Here is a 27,676-nt window from a genome sequence, read left to right as displayed (position 1 = left end):
CACTGAAAGCCAGAAGATGGAAAGAGTAAGAAAGGAAAAGGCTTAAGATGAAAGCAACTTTAACTGGATCAGCCACTCCAGATAACAGTGGGAGGGCTAAGTAGATCTAATGTGTGTGTGCAGGGTTAGAGTTGAGGAGAATGGAAAAATTCCCATTTTTTTGGTATGGGAAAAATGCAGTGAGGGAAGGGGGGAATAGTTGTCTGTATGATGATAGCTTGTCTAAGGATTCAAAATCATGAGTGGGAATAAGTTAATCATTGAGGAATGAATTCAGGTAGGTTTTATGTGGCTCAAGTGAAGTTCATTGAGAAAGGTTGGTAATTAGATTGTTCAAGATTCTCTATCAGTGTCCAACTTTGTGGCAAATAGTAAAGTTGAATCTTTTAAGGAGGACAAACTGATAGCAAATAGAAGCAGGCAAAGGTGCAGCCTAAAGAAGTCCAAACAAGAAAGGGGAAGGGAATGAGCATTTATTAAGCATTTACTATGTGCTTAAAGAAGCAGAAGGTGGCACTTCTCAGTAGGATCTGATCCTGGAAAAGCTTCTGCACTCTTTTACACTGTATCCCCAAGGGATCTACTCTGTTCTTAAAGATTCAACAATCAACTATACACAAATGGCTCTCAGATCTAGTTATCTTGCCCAAACCAGCCTCCCTATTCTCTGCATTAGAAATATCCCATAGACAACTTAACCTCAACATGTCCAAAATAGAACTCCCATTTCCCCCAATCCCTCCCCTCTTTTGAACTTCCGTTATTACTATTGAGGGCACCACCAATTCTTCCAGTCATCCATGCTAGCAATCTTGATGCTTTGAAGGAAACTAGAGATTCTTTGAGGTGACCCTGAGGAGAGAATGCATGAGACAGAGACAGACAGAAACAGAGAGACAGAGACAGAGAAAAAGTTCCATGTCAGAAACAGTAAATGGCTTTTTCCAAGGTGTTCTTTAACTGGTACTTGCTTTCACCTCCAATTCCTTGAAACTCAAAATATTCACCATTTCCCAGATTTCAAAGATGAGCTGGGACCTCTTTCAAATAAAGAACTTTGAATACACTAATCCATCACATGGGAAATGCTCAGTTTCTGTAAAATGCACAGAGAAAATAACTATAGAACATCACCATTCACCATCCATGAATCCCAGAGTAACAAGGAATTTGGGATTTGGAGCCAATGCACACAATCAAGGAGGCCCAAACATGGCAGCCTGACAGAATCATAGATTTAGCTCTGGAAGGGGGACTTTGGAGGATCCTTTACAGATGGTTTCTTAAAACGTGACACTAAAGAGCCAATTTCCCTCCTCTGAAGGGTGGGGAGGGAGGGGGAAATGCCAGTCTCCACAAAACCCACGCAAAAGTTCAACTGATGGGGAATAGGGGAGGGGGAAAGAGGGAAGCGGAGGTGTAAGCAGAAAAAAAAAATGAAAATGCCCTTAAAGGGTACGGAGGACGGGGGAGGTAAAGAGGCTGAAGGCACCCACAAATTGCGCAAAGGGTTCCTGATGGGGCTGGAACTAAAGGAGCTGAGGAAAGGGGAAAAGGCTGGGCGGTCAAGGGCAGGGGCGGGGTCACGGAGTAGTAGCCCTAGATGCTCCACCTCTTCCCCTACACTGGACTCCCTTCCTCCCCAGAAGAAAGCAGAACTGAGCCAACACAGCCCGAGGCAGTGACAGCTCTACCCTGCGCTGGCGCAGAGATCCCTGGTTCAGGGCGCAGAGATCCCTGGTGCTGGACGCCACAGGTCTGGCTTTTGGGGGCTTGGGTGAAGAGAGGAGAAAAGTTTGGAGAAAGGGGGAAAAGAGAAGGCAGGGCAAGACTGGGCGGAGTGGGGCGGAGTTCGTCTGGGCTGAGCTAATTGGGGTACAACAGTGTCCGCCACTTCTGTGGAATCCCCAAATTATTGGTAACTGTATCATGAGCAATATAGCTTGGAAAGAGGGGACATGAGAGTAAGGAAGGAAATCTAAGGGTGAGTTGAAGTAGACAAAAACAGGCATAGAGTATAGACTTTTAACTGGCATCTTGGGTCAGGATAAGTTGCCAAGATGCTTCCTGCCTCCTGACAGTTCCAAAACGAATCATCCACACCCCTCGCCAACCCGCCATCTCCCATTATCCTCCAGATTGGGCTTTCTCCAGCCTTTCGGTGCTTTCATGCCAAGAAAGCTAGAGGAAATAATGGTCTTGGGAATGGGCAGAGGGGGAGGAAGGGAGGTAGGAAGAAAATGAGGAAGAGTTGAGGCTTCTGACAAAATAAACTGTTGCTGGGACTAAGTAGAGAGATATTTTTCAGAAAGAAAATGGCTTTTAGACTTAGTCATGGTGTCATCTGTTGGCGGTTAGGCGAAGGTCTGGCGCAAGCAAGCCCCCTGTTATACAGATCCCTGATCTGAAGCTAGATTTCCTGTAAAATTCTTGTTTTCACCTTGAGTCCTGATTAGGTTGTCCAGGATAACAGGACCCAGTTTACACTATCGCCCAAAAACTACTACCACGTCATTTAATTTTGTACTCTTATGTGAAGTGTTTTAATTATTTCTATCCCACAATCTATGCTTGATTATCTATATTTTTCATAGCATCATAGATTTAGGGCTAGAGGAGGCCATGGTAGCTATTTAATCCAATCCTCTCATTTTACACATGAGGAAACTGAGCCCCAGAAAGGGTTAATGGGATAATAGGATGTCTAAAGGTAGTAAGGGGCAGAGCTGTGATTCCCAAGTCACTTAATTCCAAATTCAGGTAGTTTTCATTGTACTATGCTAACTCTTATGGTACACTTTGTGTTCCACCAGGCTCTGTTTTGCTTATATTAGAGTTTTGGGGGAAAGGAGGGAGTAATTGCTCCCTGTCTTTCTCAATTTATATCTGACTAATAGATGAAAATTTATTTTGACATCAATCTTATCAAAACTCCCTCCACAGGTGCTGGAGAGTGAATACACTAAAAATAAATACATTCCAAACCTCCGTGTGCCTGTGTGTATGTGTGTGTGTGTGTGTGTGTGTGTGTGTGTGTGTAGCTTTTATATACATATAGTGTATATATGTGTATATGTACATATACGGGGGAAATGAAGATTATATGTATATGGTTATAAAGTTTTCCACTATTTAAAAGTGTGTTTAATCAGAACTCCTTTATGTGTAATCAATAGTTCATAGGATCATAGATTCAGAACTGAAAGGAACCTTAGAAGCCTTTTTTTAATTGATGCATTTTGCTTTTTACAATACAATACAATATATCCTTTCACTCTGAAATCCATTGTAAAAGGGGAAAAAAAGATTTTAAAAGAGGAAAAGAAGTAACTCAACAAATCTAACAACACTCAATTGTCTGAGAGCATATGTATGCATTTTCTTTCATGTCCTCATATCACAGCCATAAACCAGTCAGTTATTTATGTAACTCAATACTTACCAGTCTAGGAATTCTTCCAACAGGTATTTATTTGCCAAATCTTCATAGCATGACTTTTCTAAAGTCTTAAGGTCCCTGTTTATTTGTAACAACTTTAGAAAATGTTTTTGTTTTGTTAAATTCTCAGTGAACTGAAAGAGTAGACCTTTATCAAGGATTAAGAAATAATGTTGCAATAGTCATAGAATATTTGTGTTTAAACAAGCCCAAGCTATTAGTGAATAGTTAAGAAGTATTACTCCTGTTACTATTACTACTAACAACAAAAACAAAAGCCTACACTCACAAAATTAGAATTAGAAGGTACCTAGAGATCATCTAAATCTCATTCTTTTATTTTGAAAAACTCAGAAAGCATAAAAGACTTATCCAAAATAATACAAGTTACATGCATCAGAGTCAGATTCAAACTAGGTTGTCTGATTCTAAACCCATTGCTCTTTTCATTATCCCATACTATGGTTTCTTAAAGTTATCTATGGTGGCTCAAATAATACCATTAGAAAAAAAGAAAATGAATGAAAAGTACATACAGCCAACAACAACAATAATAATTGAAGAACAAAAATATCAATAATATTACAACAAAAACAACAACAATCCTACCTGTTAGAAATTCCTTTAAAAATTGATGTGAAAATTTGAAGTAACAAAATGAAAGATGGATTCAGGATTATTTTTCAAACTAATGGTCTTTTTTTTGAGTGACAAAAACAAATATGATATCTTTAGGACAATTATTTTAGATTATTTGTGGGATGAGGTGAGCAGGGTTTTTCAATAAATCCCATTTGCCCTATCTTTACTCTACTATTGACTACTACTACGGGATAAATACCTTCTATTATATAATGTTGTTCTGTCAATACTCATGAATTTTTTGTTTACTTGGAAAAAGGTAAGGTTCTCATGTAATTTTAAAGAAATGTTTACCTTTTCATCACATAGGATTCCTGATATAAATGAAAGTTATATCAAATCTGTAACTTTTTTTCCTTTTAGCTTTGAGCCCCAGTCATATCTTAACTCCAGCAAAACACATATATGCTAACTCCCACCTTTCTCTTCCTTAGGGTTGTTTCCCCTTCAAACAATCTCTTTTCCCAGTTAGTACATTCAACTCATTTCGGGCTGTAGTTAACATTTCTTATAAAGACATAATATGCATATAAAAATTAAAAATAAACAGACTTTTTGGTGCCCATAAGGAAAAAAGAAGCAATCTTTCTAGAACCCTGTTGCCTTTCTGTTGCTATTCATGACCCTCTTCTTTACTCTAGATCCAGCTACAATCCTTGACTGGATTGTTGCTTTGTACTTTCAGAACAAGGATAGCTTTCTGCTCCCTTGGTATTTTGGTTTTAAAACTTTTCACTCCCAGGCAAGAAGCTAAAGGTTTAAGAAATCCCATTAAAACAATGTCCTTCAGGTTTAATTACTGTCATTCAGAAACCTTTTTGAGTTTTCTAGTGAAAGACCTTATCCTAACTCACTGTGATTTGTCAGTTCATTTACCAAATTTTCATTTTTTTAAGCTTTAAGGTTCTCCTATCAATTCATCCAAATGAGTAAATGGAGAAAAATTAGAGAGGCAGTCTATTCCAGAACTCAAGTTCATTATTTCTATTTGTAGTTCAGTTGTTTTACTGGTCTTTTCACATAAAAATGAACTACTTGAACTCATGTCTTTTGCATGGTGAAAAAGAATTTACTCAAAAGTTTTAGATCCTTTTACAAAGGTATAAATTCATCTGCTCAAATCTGAAAAGGTCATATTCTTATGCCTTTTTCCTATATCTTTTGGGCATTTTTTCAAATAGAATTTTAAATTTAGGTTCTTTGTGTTCACAGGTATAGGATGAACACCTACCTTTTCATTTATTATTTAATCCAGTTCTGTGGACACTCATGGATATTTACAAATATGACAGTCAGATTTTTTTCATTTGGGAAAGGTAAGATCATCAAATTATTATTTTTTTTACATTTACCTTTTTCACATGTTCATATCACATATTTTTCATTTCTGTATTCCTCATCTTTTATTATTAATTTTTTCTCACAAAGATATTGTCGTTTACTCTACTTTTCCTTGTCGAACTTTTTTATTTTGCCTTTAAAATAACCATCAAGTTCATCTCCTTTATGAGTCTCCCTCTTGTTCAGTGTAATTTACCAGCATAAAATCAAAATATCTACTTAGTGCAATGGATAGTGATAGAACTGGAGTAAGAAAGACCTGGCTCAAATTCAGACTCAAACACATACTAAGCTGTGTGATCATGGAAAAGTTGCCTCAACTGTAAAATGAGAATAGTCATAGCACTTACCTCTCAAAGTTGTTATGAGATCAAATGATATAGTAATTATAAAGTGCTTAGCATAGTACCAAACACATAGGAGAATAATAGAAATAGTAGCTATTATTAAAACCACATATCAGACTTTCTGCCCAGCAGCTCTATTTATTGACTGGATTGACTGGAAGGAACCTTAAAAGTTGTCTAATCCCAACCCCTCAAGAGAAGAATGGAATGGAACAATCATTTAAATTCTCATTGTACAAATGAATAATCTTAGGCCTAGAGCAGTTATATTTTTATAATCATAGCTCATATTTGCATTACCTTTTGTATATTCTCATTTAACAGTAGTAGTAGCAGTAGTAGTAGTAGTAGTTAGTATTTATAGGATTTACAGGTTTACAAGGCACTTTATATATAGTATCTCAGTTAATCCTCACAAAAACCCTGTAACATAGTTGCTGATATTATCCCCATTTTGCAGATGAGGAATTTGAGCTTGATAGAGTTTGAGTGATTTCTTCAGGGCCATGTAGTTACTAAATATCAAAGGTAGGAACTGAATTTTGATCTTCCTAATTCCACTGTATCTTCTAGCCTAAGAAGTCATAGTATCCTGTTCTAAAGATGAAGAAACTGATTTTAAAAGAATTTAAGTGATTTATCCACATAGCCCACAATACAAACTGTATTAGAACTTGTCTCCTCCTTTCAAGTTCTTACTATTCTACCTGGCATCTTATTCTTTTCTGGGCTTGAAACTAAATTAAAATAAGAGCTTAATTATATAAATATATAATTTGGGGGTTTTGGCTGAATTTCTATCTTTTTTTTGGAGGATTCAATTCTAACTCAATGTTATTAATTATGCATGCCTAGGCACATCATTAACTAAGTTTTTTCAGATGTAATTTATTTTCTAAAACTATATATAAATATGTCAAGCAACAAGAAGCAGCACCCTTGATATCCTCAGATTCTGAAAGACTTCCTACCCACTCTGAAAGCCTTGGTTTGGTCTGTGGTAGCAAATTATCACTAGAAAAATAAGTCATTGTTTGTAGTTGATGTATTATAATGACCTATTACACATACACATTTCAGTCATTAATTCTAACAAACAGATTTTCCTAAAAAGCAAAGACACTAGTTTTTGGCATCATTTTAGGTCTTTAAAAATGGATAATTTAATGATCACAATAGTTTAGCTTCATTTTGGGTTCTACACCAATATGGAATATTAGTAGTTCACAACCCATGATAATGTTGGCATTGATAGTTACCTACAAATAAATATTTATAGTGCACATTTCTGCTAAATCAGCAAAAATACCAGGAAGATCCCTAATTAGTGATAAGGGATAGCTTTTGATTTCAATTTCCTTATTTCTAAAATGTGTATAAATCTTTTATCCTGCCCTTCAGAGAATTGTTAGGGGGGAAAATGCTTTCTATATCTTATAAAAAAGAAAATTATTGTTTACAAAATGTAAAAGTGAAGAGTAAGAAATGTGAAATGCACAAAACTCTAGTCACTTTTTTCTTCAGGGATTCTTAAATTGTTTAAAATTTTTTAATATGAAGAATATTGAATATGAAGACTTTAAATTCTGAAATGTATCTCTATAAACTGCTCATAATAATTTAAAATCATGCTAATTGTTAATATTTGTAATATTACAATAATATAAAATATAATATATAACAATTAATAATATTACTTCATAATAGTGTATATGCTATATACAACTATATTTAATGTCATAATATATTATATAATGTTAATAAAATAATTGTTATATGCATAATATATAATATTATTTAATCCAGTTCTGTAGACACTTATGTATTTATATGGCATTTTGAGGTTTGCAAAATGCTTCACAAATATTATCTCATTTATCCTTACAATAATCCTTGAAGGCAAATGCTATTATTATCCTCACTTTACTGATAGGAAAACTGAGGTACCCAAGGGTTAAATGACTTGCTCAGGATTACATAACTAATAAGTATCTAAGTATCTAAGGCAGGATTTGACTCTTGATTAGAAACTCAGTGTTCTATGTACTGTCTCACCTAACTGCCTACTGTTATAACATGTAAAAAAAAAAATCTGCCAGAGGATCTGCCAGAACTTAAAAGAGTTGAGGAAAAACTCTTTTAAACAATGGGGCCTTATGACTAAGTAAGACTAACTTGACAAATAGCCAATAAAAACACTTTCCACAAAATTCCATAGATTTGTGTATTAAAATGACATGTTATGTTTTTGTATGATTTCTTAGTAACTATATTTTTTCATTGTGGGAACAGATTCTATGGTAGATACTTTCTATGCTATTGGTCTTGTGATGCGCCTTTGCCAGTCCCTTTCCCTTTTGGAGCTGCTGCATATATACATGGGGATTGAATCAGATCGGCTTTTACCCAGATTTCTGCAGGTATGTTTTAATTAAATCTTTAAACAATTTAACTGAAAATCTGTTTCAGATTACAAACTACTTTGCAATTATTTGAAGATCAATCATTACCTTAAGTCTCTGCTAACTGGAATTAATTTCAAAATAAATCAAGTCAAAAATACTTATTAAGTGTCTACTATATACCCAACACTCTGCTAAGTCCTGGGAAGGCAAAGAAAGAAAGACACAGTTTCTGACCTCAAGGAAGACAACATGATAAATTATGCAGGAAGACAATAGGTAAAATGATAATTTTACAAAAAAAATTACATTTTATCTTCTTTGTAATTTTTTGTAAATTATTATTTACCTATTGTCTTGTCAAGGGACAGGAGGAAGGGGGAATTGAGTAGTAATATTTTTTACAGAGAAGGAAGGAGAATAAGAAAAATATGAAATATATGCATCTAAACATGATTAAAAATTAATTTGAAAACGTAGCTTATAAAGAGATTCCCCTAGAGAGAAAATGGAGAGCAGAGATAATGGATAGGAATAGAGGACTAGATCTGTGATTTAGAGAACTTGTAGATGAAGAAATTCCCTTTAACAGTATAGGTTGACATCTCTACAATTTATAGTCTTAGAGTCCCATTGTCACACAGTCTATATGTGGCAGTAACATTGATGTTTTTTTAAAAAGGAGAAGAGGAACAGGAGGGCAAGGAGAAGAAGGAAAAGAAGAAAGGGGGAGGAGGAAGAAGAGGAGGAAGAGAAGGAAGAAGAGGAAAAAGGAGAGGAGGAAGAAGGGGAGAAAAAGAGGAGGAGCAAAAGGAAGAAAAGAAGGCAGGAAGGCAAGAAGGCAGGGAGGCAGGGAGGCAAGGAGGAAACATTTTTTTAAAATATACACAGAGAAGGAAATATAAGAAGTAAGTCAGACAAAAATGACAGTGTGGGTATTAGAGTTAAATTTAATATAAAATTAAAAAAAACAAATTGTGTGTATGATAGAAATTCATACTTCCATATGTAACTATCATTACTTTGTAAATGGAAATTTTAATGTTTGACATTTGTCACGTTTTTTATTTAAACAATTTTTTACTAACCCCTCTAAAAAAAGATTTTGAGAGTGTCCCTCGATTGAAGGGGACAGGAATCAAAAAACGTATCAGAATTTCAGCTCAGCAAACAGATCATTACAGAATAGAAAATAGAATTTTTTGCATGTGAGCATCACTTGTGATATTTTAAATATTCTTTGACAAAATTATCAAAAAGATTGAAAAGCTATATAAAGTAATAAAATCCTAGAGAGATTATGGACACTTTGTCATTTTCTAATCTGTGAGAATTTTAATTTTTAGAGATTTGCAGAAATGATGTTTTGCTATGACTAATGCATCAAACTGTTGACATGTAGGAGTAGAAGTACAAAACAAATATTACATCAATGTCAAGTACAACTAACACCGAAGCTAAATTCCAATTAAGAAATGTTCTTTAGCTAACTTAAATTCAGAAATGATTTTCATAAATCTATTTCCTTAAAAATTTAATTGATATAGATCTGACACATGAGAATTATGTTTTACAAAATTTAATTTTACTAGGGCTGTGACAATTAGGTCTCTTTTGCTTTAAAATGAGACAAAATAGAAAGACTGTCTTTATAACAGTGGTGACTATGGTTAGGTACTCATGTTATTTAAAAGGCAAACATCTATTCTATGTACTTCATTTGGTGGTAAGGAAAAGAAAGAAATATATTATAATGCCATATAATGAAATGCCATATTCTAACCATTTTCTGTGGCTTTTTTTGGCCATAGAATAAAGTAACTTGTTTCAGACTAAAATAACATTTTAAAAATTCAATAGATGGATATATTATGGGGTCCTGTATATGTTATATCCTTGAATTCCTAAGTTTTCATTACATTCTCTTGTACTCTATTTTCACATTGGCTATTGTTTTTTTTTTTCTTAAGAGATCAAGCTTTCTATTACTGTCTAGTTAAGTTTTGAGGAAATATTAACGTTGTTAAATTATGTGCCAAACCATTTTTTCAAATCTTCAACATCTTATTTTACTTTTTTTTTTTCCTGAGGTAATTGGGTTTAAGTGAGTCTCCCAAGGGTCACACATCTAGGAAATGTTAAGTATCTGAGGACAGATTTGAACTCAGGTCCTCCTAACTTCAGGGCTAGTACTCTATCCACTGTGCCACCTAGCTATTCCTTCTTAAAAAAAAAAAAAAAACATTTGGGGATGAAGATGTTGGTCAGGCAGTCAATAATCATCTATTTAATGTCTACAATGTGCTAGACAATGTGCTAATCCGTGGGGATACAAAAAAAAAAGGCAAAAGCCAGTTCTTTCCCTTAAGAAATTAACAATCTAATGAGTGAAGTTAAGGGATAAGACTATTTTCATTATTATTATTAGTGATAATAATAGATTTGTACAGTGTTTTTCAAGTTTTGTAGAGTTTTCTCCTCACAACCACTTTCTGAAGGAGTTGCCCATTATAATCTCCATTTTTTCTGACCATAGAAAAATGAAGCTGACAGAGATTTAGTGATTTGAGCCCGGTCATAGAGCTACTAAGAATCTAAAACAGGATTTGAATTCAGGTCTTGCTGACTCCAAATCCATCACTCTGTATACTGTGCCATCTAATTTCCTAATAGTAACCTTTTAATGGTACATGCCTTCTTTGAAAGTTTTAAAGCTGAAATGAGTCATGATTAAGATTTTGTTTTTCTCTTAGCCCTTTTTATTCACCTACTTCTCTTCATGTGTTTTTTTAGCAGTATCAAAATAGGATCTGGAGAAAAACTTCAAAAAACTATAATATCCTGTCCAAAGCTGCCCCCTTTTCTATTATTCAAGAGCGATAGTTGAACAGAAGCCTGCTCTGTTTTCCTGCTCCTAGAAAAATATATTGAGAATTGAGAAAACATTAGGATCTCCTCCTTTATCTTAAACAGCAAAATTATGTAATAGTTCTTAGCTACCTTTATTTTCTTTTTCTTTTAGAAGAAAAAAAAAAAGCTCAGAGCAAAATAATGGTTAAGTTTACTTGTATAATCATACTTGATTAGAAAATTACATGGGACTGGTTAATTTCAAATAGTAAGCAAAATAAGTTATAGTAATTGTTTTTAGTACTTGGCATTAATTTTTAAATATAAGATAAACCTTTGCTGTCTAGCCTTTATGAGAACTTGCAAAATTCTCAAGGTGAGGCACTCTATCTGCAGTATTTTTACTGTGTTTTCTAAGAAGTCAAAGCTACCCCAGAAATGAAGGCCCCTTTATCATCTGGTTGAGCTGCCAAATGTTGATTTTCTTTCTTGTCTTTTCAAAAACCTTACTTTATCTGACAGCTGGGGAAAAGCTATTATGACTTTCTAAAAATTATACTCAATTAAAATAAGTGTTATACAGCTTGGGAGAGAAAAGGGGAAACAAAAAGCCTAAACTTAGCAGAATAGTCATCGATATATATTTCATGAGTTTTTTACATGTAGGAATAAAAGATAGAGTCATTTGCAAAACAGATTTTTAAATTTTGTATCTTTTTATGGCTTAAAAATGATTTGTAGAAATAGCATATCATAGTAAGTCCAAATCTTTCCTATGATGCTTTCTTTTTGACCATAGGCAAATCACTTAACATTTCTTCAGACCTGCTTTCTTCATTTTTAAAATAGAGACAAAAATAATTCTAATGAGAATAGCATTTATATAATACCTACTATGTACAGTGCAAAGTACTTTACAAATATTATCTCAAAATGACCTTCCCCATTTGAAGTAACTGACATAATTGGAGGTCAAATGATTTGCCCAGAGTCACAAAGCTATTAAGAGACTGAGTCTGGATTTGAACTTGGGTCCTGACTCAATACTATTCCCTATCCCACCTATTAGTAGGTCTTGGAGTTGGTTTAAGATAATATATGTGAAATGATTGGCAAATCTTAAAGCACTTTGTAATTGTCAGTTGATCACTTAAAATAAGTATCATTTTAAAGGTGTTAATATGGCATATCATTTAAATATAATATGTTGATAATGTAATTATAAATTATTCAAATTAAACTACAAAGGTTTACTTACTGGAAGGAAAAATTCTATGTGCATTCAAAGAAAAGAATTAATAAATAGAAGTATGTACAGAATGATTTTAATAGATATATTCATATTTGTGTCTAATGGTAGCTGTCTCTAGGGCAGGAGTGGGGCAGACAGGAAAAAAAGAAAGTTATAACTTTATCACATATATTTTTTTTAAAAAAAGCAAGTTTCTTGCAGTTTTCATGTGTAATCACTTTTTTTTATTATCTATATTATGGAAATGCTTGTTTTATTCCATAAATTTAAAAAAAATTAAAGAAAAATATATTGGTAGGTGTTCATTTTATATTATAGTGACATCATTGAAATTATAGTGACATCATTGAAATTGCAAAAAATTCAAAATTTTATGATTAGCTTCATAGATTTCCCTCTACTGCTGTATCTCTTGTTCTTGCCATAATCTAATACAATTGTGTTCTTTATCTGAGACCCATGAATTTAAAAACAATATTGTGGTAGCTGCATTTCAATATAATTGCTTTCCTTTATTTTATTTTTTGCTTTTAAAAAGAATATGCTGGGAAGAGACTCATAGGCCAAAGGGTATGCTAGGAAATGTTTAACAAATGCCTCTTAACAAATATGTTGGACAAATTTTAAAATTCAATCTACATTGTAAACATTTTCTCCATCATTTTCTTAAATCTAGGTAACCAATAAAACAATACAATTTATATTTATGGAGTTATGATTGCCAAAGTATAAATGCTCACACCAAAAAGTTAAAAATCAGCTCTTGAGAGAAGACAAACTACTATAGCATACTTCTGGGTTCATGACACACAAAAAAGGTTAACAACTATCAGAGTAGAGGATAATACAAGTTGTTCATAGAGATCTTAGTGAAAAGAGGTCCAAGAAAACCACCACCCTTTGAACAACCTTTTAATAAGCTTCTCTGAGCTCAGCAGGATTGATCCTCAGATGAGAGACATACAATTTTTTTACAAAAAACCTGGAAAGATTTTGATGACCTGATGAAAAGTGAAGTGAGCAGAATCAAGAGAATATTATACACTGTATGATAATCAATTATGAATTATTTAACTATTCTCAGCAATAGGGTGATCCAAGACAGTTTATTAGCCTTATGATGAAGAATGCTTTCTACCTCCAGAGAACTGATGGGATCCTAAACTCCATCATTGAAACAAACATTTTTTTTCTTTTATTTTCTTGTGTGTTTTTGTCTCTAATATGAAAATACGATTTGCATGACTACACATATATAACCTATGGCTTATCTTCTCAATGAGGAGAGAGGGGAAAAGAATTTGGAACTCAAAAAATGTTTAAATGGTAAAAATTGTTTTTACATATAATTTGAAAAAATAAAATATTTTTAAAAATGAAAAGTAATCTAAAAATCCCAGATATATTAATAATGTTTTTAAAAAAGATACTGTAAAAAATTGTCATTGCCTCATTCCTGGGGACTATTGCAATAGCCTACCATTTGTTTTCCCTGCCTCAAGTCTTTCCCCCATTTCCCAATTTTATCCTCCATTTCAGTTGTCAAATCAATCTTCCTAAAGTACAAGTCTGATCACCTCATCCCCTTATTCAATAAACTCTATTGACTTCAGGGGTCAAAATATTTAGCTTTGAAAAACCCCTTCATAAACCTATCCCCTATCTTTCTGGTCATTTTTATACCTTACTCCTCATCCAAATATTCTACAATCCAGTGGCATTTGCATCCTTACTGTTCTTCCAATACAATACTCCATCTCCTGATTCACAATATTTTCACTGATTGTTCTCTATGCCTGGAATTCTCTCTTTCCTCATCTCAGTCTTAGCTTTCTTGGCTTCTTTCAGGTTTCAATATTAGTGTTACCTTTTTTTAAGAAGTCCTTTTTTCAATCTTCCTTAATTTTAGTACTTTCCCTTTAAGAGTGTTGTTTTGTTCAGTGGCTTTCAGTTGTGTCCAACTCTTCACGAAGCCATTTGGAGTTTTCTAGGCAGAGATACTTGAATGGTTTGCCATTTCCTTCTCCAGCACATTTTACAGATGAGAAACTGAGACAAACAGGGTTAAGTGACTGGCCCAGAGTAACATAGTTAATAAGTATCTAGTATTAGATTTGAACTCAAAAAATGAGCCTTCCTGACTCCAGATCCAGTACTCTGTCCATTGTATTCCTCACCCAGATAATCGGATATATCTTGTTTGTAAATAATAGTTTTCATTTTGTCTTCCCATTAGATTGTGAACTCCTTGAGAGCAGGAACTGTTTTAACCTTTCTTTGTATTTCCAGTATTTAGTCAGGGCTTGGCACATATGTTCTTAATAATGCCAGATGATTGATTATGTCCAGCAGGGTTCTTTCTTTGTGTTTTTGTTTTATATTATTCAAACTCTGATTTATCTTGATAGTAATTGCCATTTCCTCAAAAAGAACATTTGATAATCAGATTTTTGAATCCAAATGCAATGGTTTGAGCTTTCATCCCTGATGAGAAACCCTAGTAGGTCTATTTCATTTCATATCTACTTGTGGTCCTTCTGTTTCATCTACAAATTCTCTTAGATAATCTGGTTTAACTAGATTTCATGCCAAGTTTTCTGCAGGCTTGTTTCTCCTTCCTCTCTCTGCCTTTCATTGTTAGTTGATTTGTGAGGTGGTACTGCACTTAATCTTCCATCTTTTTCCTCCATAATGTTTTGAAAATATCTTGCACTCTCAGTAATTGTTGCCTGGGGCTGCCATATTTCTCTGTTAATTTAATTTAAAAGGAGATCAAGTATTTACTGGCTGAAATAGATCCTGTGTCCTTTCTGCCTCCTTTTTGCCACAATTGTTGTTTGTCAGTCAAAATTACGATTTGATGAAATTTACATTGCCTTTACTTTTGTCCCTTTCTAATTTTTTTTGACTCAACAGCTTATTTAAATACTTCAGGTTAAGCTCTGCTCTTTTTCTTCTTTATAAAAAAATTTATTTTTATTTTGATCTTTGTTCTAACTAATCAATGATTACAGAGACTTTGATTATGAAATGACTCCTATATCAGTAACCAATTATTTCCTCTTGTTTAACATGTCCCAAGGCCAATTTCATTTTTCGTATTTCATATTTATTAATATTTCATATTATCACAAAAAGTATATGATGTACAGGTGTTGGTTTTGAATAGTCTATAAATCCTCAGCTTCTATAAGTCTGTCTGTCTGTCTCTTTCTCTCTCAAGATAGGATAAAATCCATGTTATGTTCTTGGCTCCATAATACAACCCTTCAATACCTTCAGTGTAGAACCATTCTTGTTTCAAGCCTTCTCTGAAATACTATCCTTCCTTTTCCTCTCATTTTACCTTTTCCTGTGTTTCTTCTTTCTTTTCTTTCCTTCTTCTGAATACCAGGATATCTTCCCTAGGATTCTCCATTGAGTAGCCTCTCTCATTTGGTTTTTGGAGGAAGTTTTTAAATTGAGGACCTTATATACTCCACAGATTAACCAAAACCATGAAAATACTAAGGAAAATATTAAGCAGACTCTCTGTGAGGATTTCTAACTACTTTCATGATTTTATTACTTTTTCCCTTCTGCCTACCTTTCTAGTGAGGATACTGAATATTAAAACATGTTAACTATGACTGAATGATATTGTCACATTCTTAGAGATTTTATATTTTCTAGGTTTCTTTATCTTCTAACAGATGTTTTGCCATGGAAACTACAATTATCTTCATAGCAATAATGTTTGCCTATATTAAAGGTGAGCACTGAAAATTTTGATGATGAAATGTCCCTTAAAATTTTGTTCCTTATTACCTCTGAATGTTCAGTGAAAACTGTGAACAATCCTTCCAGTTACCTACTACAGTTTTGTGATTAGTGATTTCATAGTAGAAGCCATGCTGGGGACCACATTGGATTGTTGTTTCATATTTTCATCTCTCGTTGGTTTCTATGACACCCTCCCCTCAAAAGTCCATTACTTGCATAGCCTACTTTCTGGTGGTGTTTCTTTGCCCTGATCTTCCAACATTTGACAGAGTTTAATACTTCACCAGGGTAATAGAATCTGCCTAAGAGGGTTTTAAGAAGTAAAAATGCCTGTCATAATCTCGTTATTCATTAGAGTAAAACATTTATAAAGGAAAACTAGTAGAGAAGAAATGCTTTGGTGGTTTAAAAAATATCTATCTATATGTATGTGTTTATATATGTATGTATGTATAATATGTACACATGCAAATATATTATTGGATTTTTTAAAAATGTTATTTATGTGCAGAGGAAAACAACTGGTTGATTGTTTTGAAGAGCCATGGGAAAATGACTGTTACTTGTTGAAATTTCACAGAAATGACATAACTTGGGTCACACATCTTTCCTCCATCAACTCCCTACAACTGAAATATTATTTCCTTTCAATACATAAAACAATATTAAATGAGATTTATGCAGTAATAATTCATTTTTAGTCACTGCTTACATCCTTAACTTCAAGTTCCCCAGATGCAAAATATTTAAAATACAAAATACTTTTATTACCATCATAATTTTAGGTAGGAAACTCCTTGCACATTCTGTCCCCTTTAACCCGATCCATACTTCCTTCTCATCTCTGACCCTTGAGACCCCTAGCTCCTGTCAAGGTTTAGCTCAAGTCCTACATAGGGCCTTTCCTGATTCTTCTAACTATTGGAGTTCTTCCCTTCCTTATCCCTACTTTCCAAACTACTGTTTTATCCATTTTGTATTTTCTTTCCTTTGTTCATGTTGCTTCTCTACTGGTAGAAAATAAGCTCCCTGATGGCAAGGACTTTGTATTTTCTGCACTTTGCACAGTGTTTAACATATTTGTTAAATTTAACTAAATAATTGCTATATTTTAATTTTGGCCTAAGTTTTAAATTTAATTGTTTAAAGTTTGACACAGGGATCATTTTAATCTATCATTGTGTTATATTGAAAATATGTGCCTTTTTTGTTTTAAGATGTATTACTAATAGAATATATACAGTACATGGCTGGTTAATACCTAATTCACAATAATCAATATGCTATATCTGCTGACTTAGAGAGAGTACTACCAATATGCATTATATCAATGACTTTTCTAATTTTTCTGTTTCAGTTTTTGAGAGAGGAACAGAACATGGTTTAATTTGTACTTTGGTCATTAAAATAAACCTCAGAAATAAATAAGATGGCAGAAAAGTAGATTGATTTAATAATTTTGCCAATCCAAATAATGGATTTAATTTGTTTTGTCATTGCACAGATAACATTCGATGATTCTGTAACCACTGAAAATTCTGTTTCCTTTTCAAACTAACTTTTGTTGCCTGCTATTTTTCTTGGTCCTCTGTGCACTCAGTTCAGTGACTATGTGGTGGATAATATTCAGCAGAGCTGTAGCTAGCAATTTTGCTGTTTGGGGAAATAAGGATGAAAAACAGCCGGAGGAAAGACCGAAGGTTAAATATGGGAGCAGAGTGGACTATGCTTAAGTAGAACTCCCCTTAGGTTCAACTGCCCTCCTGCATGTGCTATCTGGTAGCTTTCTATTTTGACTAATTATTCCTACTAAGCATTGTTTCTAAGCTGCTGAATTTCTGATTACGAGTGTTATTTGTTGCTTGTTTGTTTTTAAATTCATCATAAAAAGACAAAGTCCGAGTCACCCTGCTTTAGTTATTATCTGGGATACAGTGACCAAAATTCCAGAAACATAGATTGATTTTTTTATTTAGACCCAACTATTTTTCTTTATAGTTTCATCTTCTGTCTTTTAGGATGCTTCTTTGACTCTATATTTATTCCTACTAAGGATTAGATTAGTAACTCAGCAGTTTCTCATTAGCCTTTCCTTATAAGAAAAAAAGCATGAGGGGAAAAATGTAAAATACTTCCCCTTTTCTGAAACAGAGTGTTTTTTTTTTTTTCTCTTATCCCTAACTGTAGTCACAACCATAAACATTATCACTTGTGGAATTCCTCCAACCTTGTTTATTAAGAATAGCTGCACACATTTATAAAGGGTATTATACAGTTTTCAAAGTCTTTTCCTTGGAATAATCCTGTGTTAGGTAAAGAAATATTATGATCCTCATTTTGCAAAAGAGGAATTTAAAATTCAGAGAATTTAAGTAGTTTGCCCAAGGTCACATGGATAAGTATGTGTCAGACCTGGAATCTAAAGCCAGGTCTCTTGACTCCAAATCCCATGAGCAACATGATATGGTAGGCTTTAAATCAGGGTGACCTGAAAAGCATCCCATGCTTTATTTAATTCATTGGTCCCCAAAATAATCATCTCTACCCTTTTCTTGATGAAAACTAGAAAATTCTCCCCAGTTTTTGGTTAAAATAGACTGACTAATAATAGCTTTGTAGTCACTGACAAGTCACTGACCCTCCCAAGTTCAGTTTTGTCATCTGTAGATATGACATATTACCTGTAGAAGGTACAGCACCAGTTTGTTGTGAAGTGCAAAAGGAATAATGTATTCACGGTGCTTTGTAAATTTTAAGTATCATGTAAGAGCTGATTATTTTTGTGATTTCTACTTCAATTCTGGCTCCTGGATAGAACAAGCTCTTATAGAATTAGATTTGGTGTCAGAAATTGAGGTTTCCCCTTGTTGATTATTCTATCCTCTTAGACTTATAATCACATCAATTATGGCAGCTAGGTGAATAAAGAACTGAGTTTGAATCCTGACAAAGACACTTACTTGCTAAGTCTCTTTTAGCCTCAGTTTCCTCACCCATAAAATCAGAATAATAGCCTCAGAGGTTTGGGGCGAAGATAAAATTAGTTTATTATTATTATTATTATTATTATTATTATTATTATTATTATTATTATTATTACAACCACATAAAAAATAAACCTTAGCAAAAGAAATAAAGATGAACTAAATTCCTATATTTGTAGTAATTTTTAAATAAAATCTAGGCATCTTGAATGTTGGTTGTTGTTTTTTATAGTTGAATTATAGCAGTTGGTTTTTATATCATTAGTTATGGTTAAGCATCATATAAAAATTGTGATATATTTTATATCCTTGTTAAATCTTTTATTAGTATTTAGTTTTGTGACTTCTGCTTCAATATCTTCTCTGGATTTTTGGTGGTTTGTGTGTAGCTGGTGGGTCAGAGTATGGTTAGTTTTGGTTAAACCTTTGAGGTTTAATTTTACTGGTGGGGAAAGGGTTGATATCCAAATCCAAAGGTGGAGGGATATTTTTTTTTCAGGGTGACTCATGGGCCACATCTGATGGCTTTTTGTAGTGACCTGTTATGCTGGTAGTCAACAAGATCTGGACAAGTCTTTCCAGTGTGACTGGAGTGCTTTCTTTCACTGATGGGCCAAAGATTGTGATGGGGGAAAGAAGCTCTTAGGGGAGGATTTTTCATACCAGTTAGCAAATAGATGGAACACATTTCATTAATGTTTTAAAGTAATTCAGCACAGTTTCATACGTCATCTAGAAATCTATTTAATGTGGCACACCTGGAATTCTGCCTGGAATTCACATAGGGGTATGTGATGACAATCTCATATAAGTGCCTGCTTTTTGTTCACAGTGTTTTAAATATGCATGAGAGTCAAAGTCAGAGCATCAGATCACTTGAAGCTGATTTGTACACAAATTTTGTGTGTTTTGATTTCAGAATTTTAGTTGGTAGCTCCACTGGATTGTGGGTAACATGTATAGTATTAATTCATACTTCAGAAAAATGGAACTTAATCTTGCATTCCATTATTCATGTTTCTCCTGAACATTAGCAGCCAACCTCCTAATGTTCACATGAATCACGGGCCAACTAGCAGAACCATCATTACCACCATCACCACTGACAACCTATTAAATAACCATTCATCACCACTGGCCACATTGTCTCTCTTTTACTTTTACTTGATCATCTTCCTGATACCTCAGTGAATAGAAGGTGATTTGTAGTGGTGAAAAATTTAAATATCTCATCTGTGAAATGGGGGCTCTATTGCTGTCTACAATGAATAGTAATCCAAATTGGGAAATGAACAATTCCTTAAAGAGAAACAGTAGTTGAGTTTGTATGAAAACTAACGATAGTCTTCATCCACCATAAATCCATGGCAGTAATAACAAGAAAATGTCCGCAGATATAACACTTCAGAATCTTAATGAAATCAACCCACAGGTTCATAGATGGTCCCTTTCATCAGAAATGCAAGATTGCACGTCCCAATACTAAGGGCACTTGTGAGCCATTTGACACATAAGTCCTTTGGGTTAGCTATAAAAATCTCAGGTATAATGTGTACTGCAGATTGGTGTGATTGCCCTTAGTGTATGCTAGTGCATATCTACAATGATCTTGAGGACTTGAGATTTCAAACTTGTCGGCTCAAGGAGCATCTAGTTGGCTGTTATGGTAAGCCATCTCAGCAAATGTTTTGAAATCTCAGGTAATATGCAGATTAGTGGACTTTTATCAGTTATTTGTCTGTCTATCCTAGAGTGTCTTTGGGTCCCAAACTGTCTCTTAGGATCTTGTCTCTCCTTAACAGAATCTTACTCTAACAATGGTGGGGAGCTAGAAGAGAGGTGCCCTGAATAAGCCCTAATAAGAATTCAGATGGGGAATAGCCTAAACAAATTCTAGTTTCTTCTAACGAAAGTCCAGCAACTGATATGCATAACCATTATTGTTCCTAAACTTGGAAGTTTCTGGGCAAATGGAGCTTTTATATCAGGAATGAAATCAATTCCTTGAAGCAATTCCTTGAAGAAATAACATTAGCTTTTAATAAACTAGAGTATTTATGGGGAGCTCTTTAATACTTGGATATGAAGATGATCATTCCCAATGGGATCCCTGATTTGATTAGTCTACAGAATCAAGAGCTTCTAGGTATTAAATCAAGTCCATGGCCCATTCTATTTTCCTTTTTTCTTTGGATAGGAAAATGTTTGTCAAGTTCATAATAATAAATAAATAATTATAGTAATAAAATTAATTACAAGTAATATTGATTAAATATTGGCAAAATGAAATGAGAAAATCACTAAATCAACAGACGCTACTGAATAGACAAAGATTCCTTAGAGCAATTGGTAGTCTATTCATCTAGTCACTGGCACTGGCCTCTTCAGTCAATGAGGATGATGTGGGAGAGATAGTCCAAAACTTATATGTAATTTATCTGAAGGAATACCATATCAAGAATTAGTAATGCCAACTAGTCCCTTTCTAAAATCTCTAAACCTGACTTGTTTTACAGTAAAGAATAAAGATGATTAATTATATTACATTAGAGTCAATTATCTTCAAGCAAAGATGCAAGATGATTCTTTTCCTTGTTGACTTCTTTTTCACGTACCAAAAAGTAAGGAGAAGATGACAATGTCCACATGGTTAGTTGAAAATAATCATTGATTAGTGAACACAGGGAGGAAGACTGAGCAATGGATATTAAACTATACAGTCAAGATTTGAAGGATCTCTTCTTTTAAAAAAAAAAAAAAACCTATAACCACACATTTTTTAAGTGAGCATAGGCTTAAAAAGCAGTTGAACGATTTTCAACAAGATTAAGGTGATTCTCATAAATTAAAGCCACTTATCTATGGTGTTAACTGTTAACTTAGAAGTTGTGAGAACATAACCCACCAGTTTGGAAAGACAGTTTAATAAGAGTGTAATGAGGGACACAAAAGAGAGTCCTATAATTTTTATCTAAGATTGAAATTGGGGTTAGCTTTTATCATGTGAGAAAAATTATCCTTAAGTTGAGTAAAATGCCTTAGGTTGGATTACTTCTGAAACATAAAAGTGAACTACAGCAAGTCTAAGATTTATTGGGAAGACTTATTGGGAAGGTTAGTGTTAGTTGTTAGTTATGTTAGTTGAAGATAACAGATTTGGGGTTCATGAAGGTTCACTGGTTGGTGAGTAATATGTTATTAATAATGACAAATAGTAATAGTAGTATAGAGAGTGTTAATAATATTAGAAATATAAGTAGCTTGTATGGGTAGTGTGTGTGTGTGTACATAAACACACACGTACAGCAAGAAAGGGGATCAAGCTACTGAATTAATTTTAGATCCTATTCAGGCCATAAATTGATAGCTACTAAATGCAGTTAGTACTGAACCTGTAAATAGGTTTATTATAATAATTAATACAAATGGAAACATAAGAATAAGAAGAGTAAAATCCAACATTTCCAAATTCAGTACTTTAATTTATTTGGTCTCTCTAGAATGTGGTATAAAGAGAAACATAAACCTTTTTAGAAATGAATTTGGAAGCATATTGAATTCTTTAATGAAAGTTTGATTCTGGTTTTATAACTGAAAGCCATGGTTTGGTTTGGTTTGGTTTTTTAATTACATCATGATAATTTATCAGATATATTTCTTAAAGTTCTGGTTGGATAGTGGATAGTATAATTGTGCTGAGATATCACATACATTGAAAGAGTAGGTTTGGTTGAAAATACTTATAAATAGTCTATTAATAGACAGAATAGGAAGACTAGGTTCAAATTCTACCTATTGACTCAGTAATTGAATAACCTTCCCCAGACTGCACTGCTGACTCCTCTCCAAAGGACTTTGTCTACTGTGCCATCTCTTCACCCTGAAAATACACTCCATGACTGAACTAGTTCTCACATTGGAGGTACCCTCTTAAGCATGTAGTCTCTCCCCTTTGAGTGACTGGTTCTTTTCAGAACCTCCATTCTAAGGAGAAGGCTCAAGCTAACTAGATCTTCATTTCTCTCCCTCTTCTATCCTGCTGATTCAAGTCCTCAGAACTTTCTTTATCCTGCCTCTAAGTCTTATACCTTCTCTGCTGTTTTCATTTCTTTTTTAAATGTCATTTTCCCTTCATTGGGGCAACTTAGTGGCACAGTGGATAGAACACAGGGCTTGATCTGAGGCCAAATCCAACCTCTGAAACTTACTTATTAATTGTGAGACTCTTGGGCAAATCACTTTATTTTTGCAGCATTTTCCTCATATGTAAGGTGAGCTAGAGAAGGAAATGACAAACTACTTTAGTATCTTCACCATGCAAATCCTAATCTTTTTTTACAATGTGACAATTATGAAAATATGTTTAACATGATTGCACATGTATAACCTATATAAGGTTGCTTGCTGTCTTGGAGAGGGGAGAGGGAAGGGAAGGAGGGAAAAATTTTTGAAACTCCAATCTTACATAGACGAATGTTGAAAACCATCTTTATATGTAATTGGGGGGGGGGAGAAATGCTGTTGGATGAAGAGAAGAAAAAGAAAATCCCAAATGGAATCATGAAGAGTCAGACACATCTGAAAAAAAAGACTGAACAACTTTCTACCATTAGAATGTAAGCTCCTTATGAAGGTGGTCTAGTCATATTGGACCTAAAACTATATTAAAAAGCAGTGATCAACAAAACTAGACGATTCTGGCTAAGAACTAGAGTAGTGGATCAGTACAATAGGTTAGGTTCACAAGACACAGTAGTCTATGATAAACCTGAAGACTCCAACTTCTGAGATAAGAACTCAGTATTTCACAAAATTGCTATGAAAACTGAAAAATAATATGACAGAAATTAGGCATTGACTAACATCTAATACACTATACCAAGATAGGGTCAAAATGGGTTCATAATTTAGACATATATACATAAAAGACATACTATAAACAAATTAAGAAAACAAGGGATAGTTTACCTCTCAGATCTGTAAAGAAGGGAGAAATTTATGGCCAAAGAAAAACTAGAGAACATTTTGTAATGCAAAATGGATAATTTTGACTACATTAAATAAAATTTTTTGCACAAACAAAACCAATGCAGCCAAGATTAGAAAGGAAACAGAAAGCTGTGAAACAATTTTTACAACCATTGTTTCTGATAAAGGCCTCATTTCTAAAATATAGAGAAATGAATCAAATTTATAAGAATACAAGCCATTCCCCAATAGACAATTTTGAGATGAGGAAATTAAAACCATTTCTAGTCATATATATGTATATATATATATATATATATATATACATATATATGACTAGAGAGAGGAGGGAGAAAAATTCAGAGCACAAGGGTTTGCAGGGGTGAATGTTGAAAACTGACATTGCATGTATTTTGAAAATAAAAAAGCTATTATTTTTAAAAGAATGTTAAAAATGTTGAAGTCATTAAAAATAAAATACCAAACAAAAAATAAGAAAAAATATTTTAAATCTCTATTGATTAGACAAATGCAAATTAAGGCAACTCTGAGGTGTCACTTCATACCTATCAGATTGACTAAGATGTCAGGAAAAGATAATTATAAATGTTTGAAGGGATATGGGAAAACAGACACTGATTCATTGTTGGTGGAGTTGTAAAGTGATCCAACCATTCAGAAGAGCAATTTGGAACTATAGGATTATAAAATAGTGTATATCCTTTGATTCAGCAGTGTCTCTACTGGGTCTGTATTTCAAAGAGATCATAAAAAAGGGGGGGAAAAACCAAATGTGCAAATATATTTGTGGCAGCCCTTTTTGTAGTGACAAGAACTGGAAATTGAGTGGATGCCCATTAGTTGGAGGATGGCTGAATAATTTATGATATATGAATATAATTGTTCTATAAGAAATGATGAGCAGGCTGATTCCAAAAAAGCCTGGAAAGACTTACATGAACTGATGCTGAAGTGAATAGAACCAAGAAACCATTGTACACAATACAATGGAATTATGTGATGATCAACTGTGACATAATTGACTCTTTTCAACAATGCAGTGATTCAAGGCAAGTCCAATAGACTTAGAATGAAAAGTGCCATCCACATCCAGAGATCTGAGTAGACTGAATGTGGATCAAAGCATAATATTTTCACTTTTTTGTTGTTGCTGTTGTTTGTTTTTCTTTTTTCTTTCTTTTGATTTTTTTTCCTTTTTGATCTTGCACAATATCATAAATATGGAAATACATTTAAAAGAATTGCACATATTTAACCTATAGCATATTGCTTGCTATCCTGGGGTTGTAGGGATAGAGAAGGTAAAGAGGGAGGGAGAAAATTTGAAACACAAATTTGGAACTTTGAAAGCTATTTTTACATATATTTGGAAAAATACAATACTATTTAGAAAGGAAAGAGAGGGGAAAAAGAATGTAAGCTTTTTGAGGGCAGAAACTATTATTCTTTCTAATAGTTTTTATATTTCCAGAACTTAGCAATGTCCTGTATACAATATGGTGCCATAGTAATACTGCCTTGCACATATATTTTCATGGTTAATGATGTGTAAATTAGGTAGGTCATTAAGTATTATGTGGATATCACCTTACAATAAATGATAATAGTTATAATGGAATTATGGATAAGATGCTTGGATTCATCGAAAATGTTTATCAGCACTATAATTTTGAGTGTAAATTTGATCATGGTAATGTGGGGAATATATAAAGTGAATTATTAGGAATAAAAAGTATATGGTAGGTATGATTAAAAGGAAGGAAACAAATATTTATTAAGTAACTACTTTGTACCAAGCACTATGTTAAACATTTTATTCATATTATGTCATTTAATCCTCACAAGTACTATTTTATTATTATCCTCATTTTTCAGTTGATGAAACTTAGGCAGAAAGAGGTTGAGTGACTTGGCCACAATCACACAGCTAGTAAGTTAAATTAAAATACAGGTCTTCCTGATTCTAGTAACAGCACTATATTCTTTGCCAAAAAGCTTAATAAAGACGACAATAAAGAAAACACTCTAATTCACATAAAACATAGAGGTTTTAAGAAACAATTTGTTATATTTTGTTTTTATATCACTTTCATTTTTTAATATATCCCTCTCCTCTTCTGCCCAGAGAATACACATTTGTAGTAAGAAATAGTCAATAGGCAGACACACACACACACACACACACACACACACACACACACACACACACAGAGTTAAGCAAAACTAGTTCCTACACCTATCTGATAGTAAGTACATACAATGTTACAAACCTGTAAATCCCCACCTCCATACAGAAAGGAAGAAAATACATTTTCTTTTTTTCTTTTATGACTAGTGTGGTTTCTTATTGTTATTGTTCTTAGAATTTACATTGTTGCCAATGTATGTATTATTTTCATAGTTCTCTTTATTTTATAATTATGATTTCAAAAAGATAGTTGAGACTCCAGTTTGGGAGTGAAAATTAGAAAAACTCCTATGTAACTTGGCAGAATAATCACCCCAAATTCCAAAGTCCATCTTATTATTTCTTTTTACAGCTAACTGAGAGAATAATCATACTTTTTGTGGTGATCACTAGTCAAGATGAAGTCCAAGGAAAATATGTCGTGTGTGTTTTATTCTTCCTCTGGAATCTATTGGACGTGGTTAGGTAAGAAGTTAGAATGATCTCAAAAACCAAAGCCAAATTGCTTCATATGGGAAAAGCAGTTTTACATGCTTATATTTGGTTATTTTGAATAGGACAGAAAAACATAACCCTTATGTGAATTATTTTATCTTGATATGAAAATGTATTTTTAGTGCTTTCTATAATGGGCATATCAGAGATAATTAAAACCTCTCAAGATATTACAAAAGCAAATCACTGCATTCAATTTTCCAGAGCAAAAGACTTGGCATGACACCAATTTAGGAAAAAAAAAAACCTCACAGCTGTTTCCTAATGAAAGGCATTCCTCACTAATGCTCTGGTGCATGCGGGTTCAATAAACAAATCATGTCCTTTCATTATATGTTTCATACAGAAATTTAAAACCAGGTTTCCATTAGTTTAAAAATATTGAAAATACAGTGTCTCATCTTCCCAGCACAAAAGAATCTTCTCATAACATGGATTTATTACAAGTATTTGGAGAAAGAAAATTGAACTAGGAAAGTTGAGGCTAAATTCTTGAGCTTACCATTCATTCATGGTGTCATCTTGAGGAAAAATACAGCTTCTCTGAGGCTGTTCTGCCTTACTTGTAAAATGAGACATTAACTTGCATGGCGAAAGTATTTGTTAACTGTACTTCAATACTGTTGATTGCCTTCATAATCCTATGTGCTTTATTTTGCTGAATCAAGTCAAGAAGCATTTAATAAGTGCTTACTATTTGCTAGGTACTATATTAAAAGTTGGGGATATAAACACAAGGGGAAAATAGTTATTGTCCTTAAGGAGCTAATATTCTAATGGGAGATGACAATATATAAAAAACATCAGTGGGGAGATGATAGTGCTCAAGATATTTGCACAGAAGAGAAAACCTGGATAGTCAAGAATGCATCCTGGAGAGGGAAGTGGAGATATGACATCCTCAAAATGGTAGGTCAAAGAGAAGAAGCCATTACCCAGAGAGGCCACAAGGGTGTGAAGTCCAGAGGTAGAGGGAACTTCCAGG

General features: G+C 33.5%; 1 protein-coding gene across 1 annotated transcript in view; it reads left to right on the top strand.

Annotated features, from left to right (window-relative positions):
- Nucleotides 1-1,619: 1,619 nt before the first annotated feature.
- The window catches only part of HACD4 (3-hydroxyacyl-CoA dehydratase 4), a 37,965-nt gene continuing 11,908 nt past the window's right edge, over nt 1,620-27,676 (top strand). The window contains exons 1-4 of the mRNA XM_074281863.1: nt 1,620-1,756; nt 5,294-5,397; nt 8,062-8,189; nt 26,549-26,661. Of these exons, the coding sequence (XP_074137964.1) occupies nt 5,301-5,397; nt 8,062-8,189; nt 26,549-26,661 (338 nt within the window). The 5' untranslated portion in view covers nt 1,620-1,756; nt 5,294-5,300. The remainder of the gene's footprint in view (nt 1,757-5,293; nt 5,398-8,061; nt 8,190-26,548; nt 26,662-27,676) is intronic.

This window comes from Sminthopsis crassicaudata, chromosome 1 (assembly GCF_048593235.1).
Source record: "Sminthopsis crassicaudata isolate SCR6 chromosome 1, ASM4859323v1, whole genome shotgun sequence".
In the NCBI taxonomy this organism is placed as follows: Eukaryota; Metazoa; Chordata; class Mammalia; order Dasyuromorphia; family Dasyuridae; genus Sminthopsis; species Sminthopsis crassicaudata.
The sequence above is the reverse complement of the archived record's forward strand: the minus strand, read 5'-3'. Positions and strand labels throughout refer to the sequence as shown.